At 37.1% G+C, this 18,123-nt stretch overlaps 1 protein-coding gene across 1 annotated transcript; it reads right to left on the reverse strand.

The window, feature by feature from the left end:
• Nucleotides 1-367: 367 nt before the first annotated feature.
• On the reverse strand, nucleotides 368-18,123 carry LOC140141390 (uncharacterized). Its single transcript, XM_072163245.1, has 5 exons — nucleotides 17,988-18,123; nucleotides 15,064-15,830; nucleotides 4,349-4,579; nucleotides 2,346-2,396; nucleotides 368-1,902 (listed from the first exon to the last, which is right to left on the reverse strand). The coding sequence occupies exons 2-5, from the start codon at nucleotides 15,527-15,529 to the stop codon at nucleotides 368-370; spliced, it is 2,283 nt and encodes a 760-aa protein (XP_072019346.1). The 5' UTR covers nucleotides 15,530-15,830; nucleotides 17,988-18,123.

Raw genomic sequence — 18,123 nt, forward strand, 5'->3', positions numbered from 1 at the left:
GTGAGATGTGTTTTCTGTTTCTTCAACTAATGTAATTGTGTCAAGTTTGATAGAAAATGGTACTACCTGGTTGGAAAGGAATGTAATTAAATCAAGTTCAGATACATCAAAACCTGAAAAGATTACCTCAATACGTTGGTATTGTTGCATGTTGCTGTCAATCTCTACATATTTTGCTAGCCTCAGATCACGAAGAATATGTGTGCAAGAAACTCGTGATTGAGGGATAGATGAGGTCAATTTTAATCTGCTAAGATTTGACAAGGACGTTGTGAGCTTTGTTTGTTCTAGTGCAAGTGAAGGACCAATGTCGATTTTTGTACACAAAACAATTACGGCAAACTTGACATGTGATAACCAAGATGTGTCATCCTTTTTTTGAGATGAAGTACTGAATGAGGTGACACATTTCATTGTCAGCAGGCCAATTTGCATGATTCATCCGTATATTCTCGACTAAGGGACTGAGATATGCATGCAGCTCTGGACTGCTAGTCTTTACAGAGTCTTCTGACATTTGTGACTCTGCCTCAAACAAAAGAAGGAGAGGAAGTTTCCACGGATTGGCAACACGTGGACCTACACCAAATATACATACATCCTTATTTTCTACATTGACGGTCGTTGTACTTACTATATGTTGAAGTATAGTTGAAGCAGCCGTCAAGCTAAGTCCACAACAAAACTGAAGTAAGTTCTTATTATCAACAACCGGTGTTATTGCTGATATGAACTGATCGTGATTAGTATTGGCTATGTCGGCCAAGTACGTAGCAGCACAGAACTCTTGGAAGCTTCTGTGCAAGGGAAAAGCCAAGAATTCTTTTTGTCTAAATCTTTCTCGCTCTTTGTGAGTTGTACAGATTCCTATACGTCGGGATACTTGCAAATATTCTGCTGGGACTTCTCCTGCCATGACCTTCTGACCAGAAAGATTTTGCAATGCGAATTTCCCAACACACTGCAACACATGCTCAATGTTAGGGATAGCTTCCATATAATCTGTATCTGATGAATAAGATCTTTCCATCATGAACTCGACTACGTTTCTGTACAAGGATGTGATTCCCGTAGGTAACTGACCGTCGTCCTTCCATAGGACACATAGCATTGAAAGAGTAAGGGGATTTTTTGACAACCATGATAACGCAGGGGAAAGATTTGCTACTGCTCTTTTGCAATTCGCTGCACTTGCCCTTGATCTTAATTTCCTGACTTCCTTTTCTATAAAATCCAAAGTCGTTGCATCTGAAAATCCTAGCAAATCTACCTCAATATAGCCTGGGTATCGCCTGTTGAAGTCTTTAAACTTTTCTTGTCTGGTAGTCACTATTACACGGCAACCTGATAACCATGTACCATCTAGGAGAGCAGATAGACTCTTCCCCTTTCCCCTCCCAACCGAATTTTGAGATACCTCATCAAAGCCGTCAAGGAGAAAGGCAGTTGATTGAGCATTGTCTTTCATCAACTTTTCAAACTTTTCTCTTTCCTCACCTCTGAGCAATTGATCTTCTATGACCGCAAATACATCAGATCCGTGTTCAACTTTACACATATCTATTACAAATAAGAGGTTTATTTGAGAATTTTTAACCCCCTTTCCCCACTTATAAGCTAGTTCATTGTGTACAATTGTTGACTTCCCACTACCAGGACTACCAACCAAAACCACATGGTTCTTAATGGTCTCTTGATTATCAGTCTTCAACGACAGCAAATCATCACAAGTTAAACTCACAGTTTTTTGACTGTCACATGGTGTCTTTAACGCCAATTCAGGCTTCATAAACATTTCATCTGTATCCCTCGTCTCATCTACCATCGTTGGAAGATGACAGTACCTTTCTCTGTACAGTGTTGCCAGTCTCTCTTTTATGACTTGTAGGTATTTATCGCCTCCTTAAAGGTAGAAACAAAATGTTACACTCTTTATTGATAATAAATGAATGAACATTGAACTAGGACAGAACAATCTTCTTGGACGTCCAGAATTCATTTAAGATCAAATTGGTTAAATCAAATATTACGGGTGGAAATTAATATTAGGTGAAAGATAAACAGTTATACACGTAGTCTTAATCACATTGGCTAATAATTTGATATAAAACAATGAAAAATTTGTATACGTTTATATGCAATATTAAATTTTCATTTCAAGAAAAAATTTACTCAAAATATTATTTTTCTGCATTGCCTAACATTACTTAAGTCATGTTATATAGGCTACATGGGGGCATCAAGTGACAATATTCTGCAAGGAAGGAAAATACTTTTCATGATACACCATTACATGCACTCAAAAACCAAGACTTCTTTTTACATAAACGAGATTCGTACCGTACCTTTAGTGGTTATGGCTGGCGGTTCCAATTTGGTGTCCGTTCTCTCATGCCCTAAAGAATATATAACATGTAACAATTACAAACAAACCATTATAGGATAGGAATTGAATACATGAATACAAAAGCCACCTAAGTCCATAGGAAGTGATTTTGAGAGAAAAACCTGTGTATCATTTTAATTCCTTCAGTTGGATTTACCTGGTCAATATGGTAAGTTTTACGTGCAAATGAGTGGATTAACCTGTATTAGGTATGACGATTAGCATTTCAGGGACTTCGTGGGGTTCATTTTAAATTTTGGACTTAGGTGGTTTTTAATCATATACAAAGACAACAATGTTAGAATGAGATTACCACTAGTAAGATAATACAAAATAAAGCACACAGGTATGTATAATGTTGATAAGCATTCTGCCATGTAATATAAACCACACACTTTCCTTTATTAAACCCATTTTTTGTTCAAAAGTCACTCTCTAGCAATGAATGTGTTACAAGTGGACTTTTATACATAATGGATTTCAATCAATGTGTTACAAGACTCAAATCATGGAATTGGGTGATTCTTTCATACATGCTATTTTTCACATGCTTAATAGACACAGAGAATGAATTTGAGTTGTTCTTTCATACATATGACAGGCCTATGTATAGCAACAATTTCCCATGCTTAACTCAATTTGGCCAAAGTATGGACTCAGGTGGCTTTTGTATTCATATATTCAATTGTGTTATTGATATTTAGCTTAAAGTAAACTTCTTTTTCTTTCGAGGCTCTTCCTTTTGTAAAATGATGATGTACCCTTTATAATCCGGTATCATGTAATAGGGGAAAGTATCTTCATGCAGTAATATGTGCAGAACTGGATGTCCAAACAACAAACGCGTTAGCGCGACTAGAGGCGCTTAGCGCCGAGTCGAGAAGAGGCGCGTAGCGAGGTCTTCGGATCGCGATGTCCAAACATCGAGCGAACAGGGGCCCGTAGTGCTAAAAAGCGAGGAGCGCAGCGCCAAGTCCAGAAGAGGCGTGTAGCGCCGACATCGAGGCCAAAGGCGTAGGGAATTTCAAAAGAACACTGTTTGGTTTATTGTTGTCCAGTACTAGGTATTTATAGTCATAATTAGGACTGGGCCCACCAATTAGTTCCACACAATGCAGCCATAAATCATCACCACCCCAAAAATAGCTAGCCAACACTCTTGTGTGAGTCATAAGGTAAACTCATCAAGTGGTTTAGAGAAACTCGATTCCTGATCTATAACTGAACTGACCAGCCAAATGCAATCTGACCTCCAATAATTGCCGTAAAACTCAGAGTAAAGTCAGGTTCTTACTCCACATCGCAGCGCGATGCGATGCCTGCGATGCTATAAAAACTGAAATCTGAGCCAGGTTTTTATCGAGCTCGGAGGTGAAAATTTCAATCGCGCGGTGGAAATTTCGGTCCGCGATGGAGATGAAGATTTTGTTCAACTTTATAGCATCGCGATGCGATATCGCAGCCGTGCACGCGTGTGATTGGCTGCTGGAAAATCAAGGTCGGCAGAATGACTATAAAAGGAGATGCAGACCCCACATGTTTGTAAAACACCGCAGCATCGCCCGATGAAATTAATATGTACATTTTAATTTCATCGCGCGATGCTGCGATGTTCTAAAAGCATCGCAGCATCGCAGCATCGCATCGCGCTGCGTGGGACTTAACGGTTCCCTTTCCAGGAGTCTATACTTTGAAATTTGTTTACGCTCTCCTGTAATAGGATTGAGCATTCTCAATTGCAAAGATAGTCTACCTGAAAATAATACTGTTATGTTATAAATATATAATATAAATTATTATCTAGAAATTGGGTAAAGGAATACCTAACTATATAATGTAAAAAATACACTGTTAACTATGTAAATATTTTGCAGGTACACGTTTAAGCATATCAAATTATTTTCAATTTTCCTTTACACAGTTTCAGCCTAATAAATCTTGTAAACAAATAATCATAATTACCGGGTAATTGGCTCGTCTGATTAAATTGGTCTCCTTGTATGATTTGTTGGTGATCACCGCTGTAAATATTAAGCGTCCCTGTAACATTGATGGCTGGCGCCGCTGTAGCACATGTCTGATCTGTATTATTGCCATTATCAGTGTTGCTACTACGCATATACCAGTTCGTTTCCCTGGGAACTACTTCATTGTCACTTGCTATTTCGTTGTTTCTTGATTCTATTGTCGGTTCTGCAAGAAAATAACAAAAATTAATTATAAAGAAGAGATTCTTTGGTAAATAAAGTTCCAAAACAAAATAAAATTGTTTAAGGGCGGCTTCGGGATTTTATCGGCATGTTATCCTTATCGATTATTTGGAATTTTTCAGTTCGTTTTTCTTCTTTTTTCCCCTCTCCCTTTTGTCTTTAATAATATAGGCCTAATGAATGTCAGCTTGAAGGCCCACTTTTTTCATGATTTATTTCTTTTTGCTAAATATTTCATTTTTAATTCTAATCCTACCTTCGATTAGATATCTTTTTTAATATATTTTTTTTAATTGCATTCAAGTTCACTAGCTTTTAATATGAAATAAAGCATATCAAATTAAGAATATAATCAAATAAAGGAACGTCAACACAGATTTTCACGATTTTTTAATTGGACTAGACCCCTCCCCTATCAACTTACACTTCGGAATACACCTAACACTGCCTAATGGGAATCAGCCAAGTTCGTTGTCTAGATAGAGCAACTAACTTTGATGTCTTATTAAAGGGACCATTGAAAGAAAATATTATTTGGTATCAAAATAAAGCCCATAAAACATAGAATCAATATCTAAAACAATGAAAGAACTAACTATTTTAGAAATAAAAATACAATGAAAACAACGAACTCGATTTACCCCCTTCCGACGCTGATCGCGCGTCATTTATCAAAAATAGAAAATTGGGCGCTTTCCCGATTACGTCATTGTGGTTACGCGTTCTGTGTTGTGCTGCCATCTTTGCCGGGACAATTTGACAATTTGAGCGATCAAATATCAGATGCAATGATCATGGTAATACAATTACTACTTATATATTTTAAGGTCAAGTAAAAACAAAATACCAGTTGATTGTCCACATGTTATCAACAAGAGGTAGTGGAGGGCCTTTTTATTTATCATTTATTACTTTTTTTACAATGCAAATCGATCATTTATGTATTATTCCCGGACATTATTAGTTGTGTAACTTGTACTAGGAGGATGATAGGATCGAGGCTCTTGTTATTTGATGGTGCTCTGAGAGGATGATTAAAACAAAGCCTGTAATGGTTATTGTTAATTGGACAGAAGTTAATCTAATCAATTGACAATATTATTAACTTTTGAAACATTTAAAAAAAAAAGTTTTACCTTAAATAAAGAAAATTACAAGAACATTTCAGACTCCCTCAATGGCAATGCCCTTCAAAAGGAAGCGGGCGGGGACGAACAGTTGTTATTATTTTGTATCATCATCAAGCATGCAGCTTCTTATTTTACTTATTCATAAATTCAACCCCCCCCGGTCAACATGAACAAGATATGATTCCAATGACTTTATGTAGGCCCTACATGACATGTATAAATCCATAAAACTAATTATGAGTAGGCCTAGTATGACGAAGGGAATATCGCCGAGATTTGCCGCAATACATACGTTAAATGGCCTTCGCTTTCCTATCCTCACCAGATATTTCAGAGGAAATATCAGAATGCCTCAAAACAAATGATACTCTCTTGCAAAAGCCGAGCAGCTAGCACAGCTTTGACTTTTTTTTTTTTTTAATATGTAGGCCTAATACTTGTGTTTCCCAGTTGTTGGCCAATTTTGTAGCTAGACTTTATATATAGGCCTATCATAGTAGGCCTACCAGTCTAGTGTCCGTCTCATTGTCGGCATCTTTTAACAGTCATTGTAGCTTTTTAATTTATATTATAATAATCCTTTTTAATATACTTGTTAGGCCTAAAAGGCACAGAAAACTTCATTGCTGTAAACACATTCATGCGTTGGTTTAGGACCAAGTTTGACCTACGCAGTGTTGCCATGCAGCGGAAAGGATAACCACTTTGACGTCACAGGGGTTGCCACGTGTCTCTGAACATATGAATTCTCGCTATTTGCAATAAGGGCGCCGCCAGCGGTTTGCGATGTAATCGTGATGTATCATGGGAAAAGGTCGACATCCAAGTCCGCGCAATACGAATATTACCATGGTATTACATAGGAACACGTGACTATATTTTTTTTAGTTTGTAAAAATAAAGGTGTTACACGCGAATCGATACTCAATAATACTTAATAATGTGATTTGAAATGTGCACAATTAATTTTTCTCTATCGATTTGCGTGTAATACCGTTATATTGACAAACTAAAAAATATTGTCACATGTTCCTATGTAATAGCATGGTAATATTCGTATTGCGCGGACTTGATGTCGACCTTTTCCCATGATACATCACGATTTTCCCATGATACATCACGATTACATCGCAAACCGCTGGCGGCGCCCTTATTGTGAATAGCGAGAATTGGGCGGAACGACGCAATATTGGTCGCTTTGTCTTTATTTGCTGATTTGAAGGAAAATTGCGTTTTTCATTTTCGAAATGGATTCTATATGTTATTAGCTTTATTTTGATATCAAATATGTTTTTCTTTCAATGGTCCCTTTAAGACATTAAATCCCCATAGAACACCACAGTTAAGCGGACAAGATATTAAGTTGTTATGTGCCCCTAAAATAATTTATAATATTTATATAATTAAAAGTTATGCATTTTGCCATCAGATATTATTTTTCACTTGTTTTGATATTTATCCTTATTGGTTTGTTCATGGAATGTTCTGGAACTCATATGGAAAATGCTAATGATTAAAGTGATCAAGAAATTCATATATCTAGTAATGTGGAGAAAGTTCTAGCAACATTTAGATCATACTCTAATGGTCATGATTACTTGATTACCACGGTGCCAAAAATCAGGGTACAGTGTCTGATTGGTTTGTGTTGAGGTAATGTGCTATTTTTAGAACTGTGTACAGAGTAATGAGTCTGATTGGCTTGTGGTGATTTCATGCACTATTTTAAGGATTTATGTAATGTGCCATATATGGGATGATTAAATGCTGTAATTTATGCGGATTATTCTAGAATAGGTAAAAATTAGATAAAAGCCTGGAGGTTGGTACAAAGTTACCATTGAAGTCTTCAAGCTTCGGTTCGCGGTCCTTGTGTGTGTGTTAGAGAATTTAATACGCCAAAGGCGGTAGTGAAAGCCAATAGTGCTTTATTGTTTGCCGACTCAAAGAACTGTGATATTTTGCTGGACTTACATAGTGTGTTATCTGTCTGTGAAGTGGAGCAGAAAGCTTGCTCAAGAGATCTCCGAGAGAGGAGCTTATATGGTCAACATAGAAGACCATTTGGAGAACACTAGCAGAGTAGAGAAAGTATAGTCATCAGGACTTTGGACTGAGATTGTGGTAAACCAGGGGTTTACCTTGGATAGACAGGATCGCGGACGTTGCCGGATCTTGGATCAAGAACTGAGACCATCAACGGAATCTCATCAGAAAGTCAGCCAACCAAGATCTCCAGGCTTAGCTAAGTAACCATAGCATAAAGAAAGTAATTGTTGTAATATTGTATAAGGATTGATTGATAGCCATACTGCACTAATTAATAAATAATCATAAGTTGGTCTATGTAATAAACAGTGTGTTTGTGTGTTTGGTGTTGCGTGAACCCGAAGCAGGTGATTTTGGCCTGGGTCATTTTGGTGACCATAACAAATTGTTTTCTTTCATTTTATCTCGCTAATTCTGCTTCAAAATTAATGTAACAGAAAACCTTCCTGACAGTTATTTACTAATATTATAAATATATAATATAATTTTTGGAATAACAAAACTTCAAATTTGCCCGAAATCGTATATTATGGCTTTAATAAAAATATGAAAACTTCGGATTCAAAAAAATGAGATAAAATAAAATCAAAAATTAAAGCGATGTGCCAGCGGGGTTCGAACCAAGATCGAACTACCAACTATTTACCACTAAGCCATACCAGTGATTTGATAGATTCGGTAATAATAGCAATGTTATTCCCACTCAGTGGCTCACTCGTGTATTCTGTTTCTAGAATGAATTAACACCGTCCAAATAATATCCTTTATGCTGACTTTAAAATTGTTTGAACGTTGGGAGTATTATTTTCAAGGTAAATAACCAACAATAGACAATTGACAATGAAAGTTTCTTTGCAGGAAAAACATCGGCCGTACAATATATCGCGTGGCAGTAGTCACGCACAAAGATAAACATTTCAACATGTTCAATATACGATTAGGAATATACCCCAACCGAAATTTCCAGGCAAGCTAACTTTAGTTATTATATAACATGACACCCATTTTTGATTTAGGCGCTTTTTCTTGCTTGATGATATGAACATTTTTGTGTTCGTGACATGAAATTTTTTCATTTTCCGAGCTACTTTGGACATGTTCAAGCTTCTTTATTTTCCATTTAATTCAACTTTTACATGTTATTTGTTGCTTTACACAAATGTTTGCTATCTTATCTGTGGTCAAGGTACATAAATGGAGCAATATACGACCCGGGTCTTCCATTTCTGGAGCTATTTTGATAATAAGCGTTTGTCGGCTAAAATTTCAACATTGTGTTACGTAACCCGTGTTCACCAACCCGTATAAATTTTCTGTCGAACAAAAGAGGTCACGAAGTTGCCGTCGTCCTGATTGGGAAGTGGGTCAAAATCCCGGGGTCAAAATTTGTGTGGAATAAAATCGTTCCAATTTGACAGTTATTAGAGACTTTGCGAAATGAAGTTAGAAACCACAAACTTTAACGTCTAGAGGATTATAGAGGATTATGTATTCCAAACCACTATGCCATTAAAGCCGCTTGAAGTTAAAGTTAACGCGAGAATCTATAGTGTGCCGTAAATTATGATGAAATACGTCATAATTTAGAACAATAGTGTGCCTATTTCCTCATAGACTACATAATTACCACTTATGTATTATCCAGTTAATAGACCAATTATTGGAAATCTAATTTGGTTTGGGTAAAAAACATGCTACATGTTGTTGAAAATTAATGATTGAATTAGATCAAAATCATTTTTGTTCCAAACGTCACACTTGATATATACTTTTGTGTGTGCTCATTGCGTACACCAAATCAGTTTGCGGAACCAAGTTTTTAGCTTGACTTCAACGCCAAGGGGATTAAGTTCCCGTAAAATGGTCTGGTTTTACTTGAGCCAACAGTATTCGATACTTCTGGAAGAGTAAAGCAGGTGCATAACATTTTTATATATAACATGTCATAGGTTGTGCCTGGTAAGAGAGGGGGTAGGGAGGAGGAGAGGGGGGGGGGTATTGGAATTGGACAGGGAGGTGCTTTACTGGTAGCCAGGGAGGGGCTCCCCCGTGGGACATCTTGTCTTCCTTTTTGATCCTCCCCTTTTGGATGCTGGCCCTCCTAACAGAAAAACCCTGACAAAATCACTGGGGAGGGGGAAACAGGAGTGCGAGTCGGGAATTATAGGAGGGTCAAGTTTGAGAGAGCGAGTACAGATAGAGGGGAGAAGGAGGGGAAAATAAGGAGAAGGTAGGGAAAGGGAAACAGGAGGGAAGGGGGAGAGAGATTCAGAAGAAGGGGAAAGAAATAAAAAATATGTATTTCATTAGGCTTTGCGAAGTAAATTTGAATATGAAATTGACAAAGCTGACGAGCCTTTATTAAATAATATTATATATATAGGCCTATAATTATCGTAAGAATATTAATTGAAACGTATAGCTAGTTTCAAAATAATATGATAAGGAGATTAACGCTGGGTCCCGACATAATCCATGTTGAATGGTATCGCGAGTTCATTCATGTTTACTCAAACGAAGCTCTTAAAGTCTTTTGTCTTGAAGTGGGACTAATAACCACTTGACTATAAACAAAAGAGAGACATTTGGATGTAGTCGGTTACAAGCTCTTACACATGCCCTCCTTTTGAACGCACATTTGTACACATGTCCCGAGTTTAAGCGGCAAGACGCTGTTGTTGCAGTAACCAACCATACGTTCGCGTTGGAGTCAATTTGAGCAATCGATATTTCTGAAGTTGCCGTTCCAGTTAATGTAAATTTTCAAACTTCATTCCGCAAAGTCTCTATTGTTACGTTTTGTACTGACGTCTATGGGGCAGCATTGGCTATAGCGGCGAATGTCAGGTTATTATTTCCCAGTCTTGAAAAAAATTGCAGGCAGAGGTGGGAATCGATCTCGGTACTTCCCGGTTAAAAAGCACTGTGCAAGACCACTAAGCCAACTAAATATCTGTTGTGAGATGTGTGACATTAATCTTTGATATTGCTTAAGGGGGTACTACACCCCTCGATAAATTTGTGTCTATTTTGCATTTTTCTCAAAACTAATAACACAGTGGTAACAAAACTTATGTATATTATAGGGGCAAGGAATCCAATTACTACACTGGAATTTCATTGACCCAAGACAAGGGGTTTGTTATTTATGATCAGAAATAAGGTACCGCTAGGATGTACCTCGTTTCCTATCATATATACTGAACCGCTTGTCTTGAGTCACTGAAATTTCAGTGTAGTAATTGGATTCCTTGCCCCAATAATATACATAACTTTTGTTACCAGTGTGTAATTATTTTTTGAGAAAAATGCAAAAATAGTCACAAATTTACCACATGGGTGTAGTACCCCCTTAATGGAACAAATCGCGGAATTAAACAGTAATAAAAGAAGTAGATTCTTATTTAGCGGTCAAATTGGATAAAAGAGGAAATATTTGTCCCTGCTCTAAAGAAAATATAGGTAAGAAAATTATCAAATAAATTTAAATTAAAAATTGAGATTTTATATTTATTTATTTCACGAGGCGGCATTATCACAGACAAACACTGTATAAGCTAAAAACTCGACCCTCATCACTAGATGCTGTCAAAGCTCGGTGGTAGAGCATCAGACTGGTAATGTCAATATCGTTGGTTCGAATCCGCCTGCCAGCAATGTTTATATTTATGATTTTAATGCTACGCAACAATTTGTTCAATTTATTTATTTATTTATTTATTTATTTATTTATTTATTTATTTATTTATTTATTTATTTATTTATTTATTTATTTATTTATTTATTTATGTAAATAATTTGATATATTTGAAGGGGGTATTTGAGCAATTTGACATTTTGACCCCCGTATAATCCTATGGGGTCATTTTGAACCCACCTCTTCCCAAATTGCCAAAAGCACAACACCTATGAGTTTGCATCATACAGTCATGGACAAAAGTTTGGAATATTTTTATTTTTGTATCAAATGCAGTTTTCAATCATATTAGGAACAGATCTATTGTTCTGAAGTAGTGCTCAGTTGAATTTAATTGAAAGTTATGAATGTCATTTGATGTTTACATCACACAGTTTGTTAATTAAAAAAAGAATTACCTGAGGAAGCGCATTACAATGGAAGGATCACACAATCGCAACACGTTTTGGCGGTCTCTTTGTATCATAAAATGAAATTAAAGACACTAGAAAACTTTATTGTTTAAACAAAAACTTAAACTCTCACTGTGATTGTTCAGGTAAGTCTCTTGCTTGAGAAAACACATCTCAATATTTGGTGTGTCCACCCCTTATCAGCTCAAGGTCATTTAGGCAACGTGACATTCCCTCGTCCAGGGTTGCCAAGGTCCCTTGTGGAATATCTCGCCAGCAAGCAATGAGGGCGGGTCTATGTTCCTGCAGGGTGATAGGTTGGTTGTCCATGTAACCTATCCTGCGGGATACTTCTGCCCATAAGTTCTCTATTGGACTCATATCCGGGCTCAAAGCCGAGCAGTCCAGATGTTCTACATTCTCATTTTTAAGGAATTCCCTCACGCGTAGGGTTCTGTGCGCCGTGGTGTTGTCATCTTGGATCACGAAATTGTTCCCGAAGTCTCTTCTTGCAAACGGAAGCATAACTGTATCAAGAACATACAGGTATTGGTTCTGGTTCACGTGTCCTTCTAGCATGTAGAGTTGTGATTTCGACCTACTGTGAAATGTTCCCCATACTGTGATTCCACCACCATCTCCCTGGACTCTAGGAAGGATACAATCCGCAAGCAGGGCTTGACCAACCTGTCTTCGGACCTTGAATCGGTCATCTTGTCTGTAAAGGAGGAACCGGGCCTCTTCACTGAAGATCACATTACGTCAGTGGCCTACTGTCAAATATCTATGTCTCTGTGACCAAAGCAAGCGCGCATGCAGATGTCTTTGCAGAAGTATCGGCTTTCTTATTGGTCGTTTTGCGCGAAAACCTGCACTAACCAGTCTATTGTTCACAAGTTTCCTGGTAACAGGAGCTTTTATGGACCTCAGCCATTATGTTCGTTGCCGAGTTGCAGACTCCGTGCGGCCATTGTGGCAAAGTCTCAGGAGAGATCGGTCTTCCCTGGCGGTTGTCTTTCGGGGCCGACCTGACCTTGGTCTATGTGTAGTAGTTCCGGTCTCCCGACGTCTATTCAAAATGTTAGAGACTGCATCTTATGTAATTCCTAAAGCGACACCTATATCCTTCTGTTTGTAGCCGCGATTACGTAAGTCGTTACGTAACTCGTACCCTATGATCAGAAAATCGTATACAACAGACATATGCAACAAAATATAGCTGGTTTCTTCACACCGTAATGCAAAAGCCAATGTAACCTTATGAATCATAGCGCTAAAATAACTGCAAAAACGATGCCCGATGGTTCATTGGTCAGGCATAAGAAGCCTTTGTCCTACACTAGGTATTGTGTGATATGGAATGGTACCTAAGACCTTGGCAGACACCCGTGATCCATTTTGCATGTCTTACGGGTCATTGATGGTAAGAAATCTGCACTTAAAAACAAGGTTATGCAAAAAAATAAAAAAATATTCCAAACTTTTGTCCATGACTGTACATAATGATCAGTACGTCCATCATGAGTGAACACCGGCTGGTCACTGCATTCATTTGGGAATGTGTAGGGACCAGCTTGATTCACCATTCACAACATGATAATGTGTGGGCATGCTACATTACAATACACTTGTAGGCCTATGTTGTTGTTGGTGTTTAGCCCTTTTGATCTTAGTTTTCCTTAGCCTTTTCTTTATGAAAAATTGTATAGATGTACAGGAGAGGATGGCAATCTTTTGCTTTCAGGACAACACATGAACCATTTTGATATGATTTCGAAAATCATTTACCACTACTTATGTTTTGAGTATATCCCCAAACCTATGACCGCAGGAATTGCAAGGCCCCATTGTTGCTTCCTGTATTTTGATCAATTGCTCAGCGTCATGGTCATAACTCACCCACTAAGTAATGTGCCTCGTGTATACCCTGCTTTAGTATCATAATCTATTAGGGAAAGATAAACACTATTGAAAATATCAATAGACAAGAAGAAAGGGATTTAGAGATTTGAAATTGAGTAGTCAGATGAATAGGCATAATTTAACAGAAGGTTCTTTCCAAAACCCAATCGTAATGTAAAATGCATAATATTTTAACTTCAAACGGTCTTTGTCATTTATAATAAAGATAAGCCTATCGATATGACACATATTATGATTTGAATTTTTAAATCCAGTAGGCTTATGTTTTGTAAAACTAAAAATAAAATACCATTGATCACTGAATTTATAAATAAATTGATATGCAGCATGAGCGTTATTTGTCTTCTTTCTTCCCCTTTTAACATAATCTGTAGTTTTAAGCTACATGTAAATACTAAGGTCCCGTCATTCTACATACATGATTGTTATCATTATTGAATACATGTATTAACCCCAATACACCCTTTCTAATTATTACAAAATCAAATAAATTTTGCTATGATTAAAGTTCTAATAAAATGAAACCACCAAGATTAATTTGATTATCAAGTATGCCTACTATTAATGATACTGTTATGATTAGGGTGAAGAAAAGTATATTTGGCCTCACTCCTCCTGTTTTTTCTTGAACAAATGTGTTCCCATTTTCAAAGAGAAAACGGTGTTTTTGTGCATTATTTCAACCTTATATCAACAAATAATGTAAAATAAAGCATTATTCTCAGATGAAGACTTCACATTTCACAATAGTGGAATCTCATCCCAACCAACCCTTTCTCAAGTCTAGTGCATGTTTGAAATTATCTGGTACAAATTAGATGACAAGCTATAGATGGTTATTCAAAGACGTGAGGCTTATTACAATGTACTTGAAAGTGACCATACGGAAGGCGGCGCTATACTAAGCACCCCTATTGAGTTTGTTGAATGGCATAGAAATATTATTAGCACGGATTTTGAATTCTCATTGTACGCATTTTTAATCTCACACCCGGGATCTCACTGCACAAACGTGCTGGACGTTGAAATAGCCCCAGATTATCTGAGTTACTGTTAACACATAGTGGTCCAGGGGCAATGGGGTTCGGGTAGTGTTGAGAGGAAGGTGGTTTTAGCTCTAAGTATAAGTGGATTTTGGAGAGAGGACCTGGGAGGGGGTCACATTATTTAAGATGTTATTGTAGGCATATGTATTGCTCCATTACCCAGAGACGGAATCAATGATATCTCCTTGGTTGGTCTTAACATTAATACTCTGAATGGCAGTAGGGCCTACCTTCAATCTGGTTCATATCAGATGGTTTGCCGACGATGATGGTAGTTTCGTCTCCAGCTTGCATCTCTCTTCCTTCACGTTCCACGATGTCCACAGCTTCAATTTGGTTTATACCAAATGGGTTGCCGACGAATTCACCGTCGTCTTTGGATTGCATCTTTCTCCCTTCAGGTTCCACGATTCCCGCAGGTTTAATCTGGTTTATATCAGATGTTGTACCGACGACGTTACGTTGTTCTTCATCTTGCATCTCTCTTACTTCATTTTTCTCAAAGGACCCTTTTTTGTTCTTTGTTTTGGCTTTGGTCTTGGTCAAGCAGTTTCCCATTGTTGTCGTAACCTGCTTCATATCAAATGTTGTACCGACGACATTACTTTGTGTTTTGGTCTCCGTCTCTTTACGTTCCACATTCCACCCTTTTATGTATCTGGTTTTAGTTTTGGTTTTGGTCAAGCGGTTTCCCATTGTTGCGATTAGGGTCTCTCTAGACTTTAGAATTGGCTATTAGTAATTTATCTGGTTTCAGTTTTCCTTACGTGCATGATATATAGTCTAACGTCAAATCTCCATTGCTGGAAGGGAACTTATCAACATAGCGAAAGGAATTGACAGTATTCGGTCTCACAAGGCTCTAGAGGTACAGATTACTGTTTTAGTTCACAACTCCACAGCTTCAAGTTTTATAGCTTTTCGCTCACTGTCATCATGGTCATATTTCCTTTTAATGCTACCCATCGGGGTCACTTCCAAGATATTCCTTATTAACCTGCGAGTAAAATTTGTGTAAAAGAGCATGTTGTAAAATAGTCATGGTAATCAAACACACACCTACAAAAGTGATGTTAAGGGTTACATATCACATGAAAATACTAGTAGTTATTTCAATAAAACTCGAATACAAGAATATAAAAGAATTATAGGAACTGTATTATAAACGGCACATTTGATACCCTATAACGTCCCTTATTTCCGGTCAAATCATTCGTATTGCATATCAAATCCGTTGCCATTAAATACATAAAATGTCCCTTTAATTAGCCTATGCACTACTACTTTTACTACTTTTTGGTTGGTACACATAATATTTCATGTCTTTTACAGAACAGAAATATATAAATAATCCAAATCGTAAACCGTGGCAGCAACACTAATATTCATATAATTTACTTTAATTTTGGTATACTCACACATTGCTAAATATCTTTCAGAAACATTTAGGGTATTCCCCTCCATTGACAATAGAAATATCACAGACAATAGCTTAATTCACGGTTCGGTGGGTAATGCAAAGGGCAAAGTATAAACTTAAAGCGACGTATACAAGAAAATATTTGTTAGCTAGAATGCACATAGCTAAACAAAATGGCGTCTTTAAACACTCGTATATACATGGGGATCAGTTTTCAAAAGTTATTGTCACAAACAGTGCCAGAATCTCTCAAGTGCTGAACATGGTTACATGTTCCAGCTTTTTCTATGTTAACTCGCATAGCTTCTGTAATTATGTGCAAGTTTTACCCTGGTCCTGTGCGTCGCTAGAGCAACCTGATTGGGGTGTGTACAGCATATTTTGCCGACAGAATTATTTTTGCGAATTGTTGACCCAATTTTTTTTTTAAAGCCAGGACGACTCTCAAGAATCTAAAAAGTTGGGGTGGGGTGGTTAGGGGGTGTGAGGATAAAATATTTTCCACAAAATTTTTCCCGAATTTGTTTTTTATTAGTAACTTCTTTCACATTAACAATATTGTATATACAACAGCAACACATAACAGCCCAAGTTGGTAAAAACAGCACAAATTTAATTTTTATATGACTCTGCTAATTTGTCAACAATCCTATGATTTTCCCAACAAATATCACTTTTTGCCGACAAAATGAAGAAGGGGAGGGGTCGCACCCCCATACCCCCCTCCTCTAGCTACGGCCCTGCCAATATAGGAGACCAAAAGCAGATAATTATAAAAACATAATAAAAAGAAACCACTGCTTTGTCTGGTCATTACTTTGATCACAAATAATTATAACCCATAACGTTGATATGAACGTGTGGAGAATTTACTTAGCTGTAGTGTGATACCACACAAATCGGAATGATCGAGAAATTAATGAACAAACATATTGGCCTTGGTGCATGGTGCACCTAAAGTAAACGCCGGGAGTAAACGGCGATCAGTGTGTTTATTGATTGACACTTGTTCAAACGTATTCTTTTACACGGTAAATTACGCTGCAACCCAAGTTTTAGTCAATCGTTACATTTCTAGATCATTCCGATTTAGATCTCTTAACATTCATTACATTTGATTAGGGGCCTACACAAATTAGGGTGTTACCTTCAATTCATGTAAGCATCACAACATTTTTATATCCCTAACACTAACCCTAACACTAACTCTAAACCCAAACCCTACACCCAAACGCTAAAACTAAATAATAAAACCAAACCTTTCGTGATTATGATTACATGAATGATGAACCCAGATTAGTGACGACTTTCTTATTGTGATGTGTTTTAGTTCATAAGTTAGCCTTGCAAAGTGATTTTTATAACATGGTAGCAATTTTGGCTATCCTTGCTGTTTGCTTGCCAGTACTTGCCTGCCTACCACCCTTGTATTTGCGTATTTATTTATCACTTATTTAGTTTTATTTCAAGTCAAAGACAGAGAGTGGCTCGGTTTAGATCTTTCCTACTGCACATCAGTGGCTTTTGTAAGTTCTTAAATTCCAAATTTGACATTCGAGTCATACCATATTGACGATTACGAATGCGATTATAGCCCGATTTGTATAAGGGAATAAATAAAATGAAAGTGGCAACTTAATGTATTTGACATAAGTCAAATCATAGAAAATACAGTTGCGAAAAGGTTTACCAGTTCCTTATTTTATTTCACACATAATGTTGAAAGTAACTTACCTTTTTCATAACACCAAAGACTCAGCATAGTAACACCCCATTCCTGGATATATTGTATCCTTTATCCATAGGAATAACCTAGCTGTTCTCAAAAAGTTACAAGCTATGTCTCTAAGTGTATATTCAAACACATGAA

Source organism: Amphiura filiformis, chromosome 19 (genome assembly GCF_039555335.1).
Source record: "Amphiura filiformis chromosome 19, Afil_fr2py, whole genome shotgun sequence".
In the NCBI taxonomy this organism is placed as follows: domain Eukaryota; kingdom Metazoa; phylum Echinodermata; class Ophiuroidea; order Amphilepidida; family Amphiuridae; genus Amphiura; species Amphiura filiformis.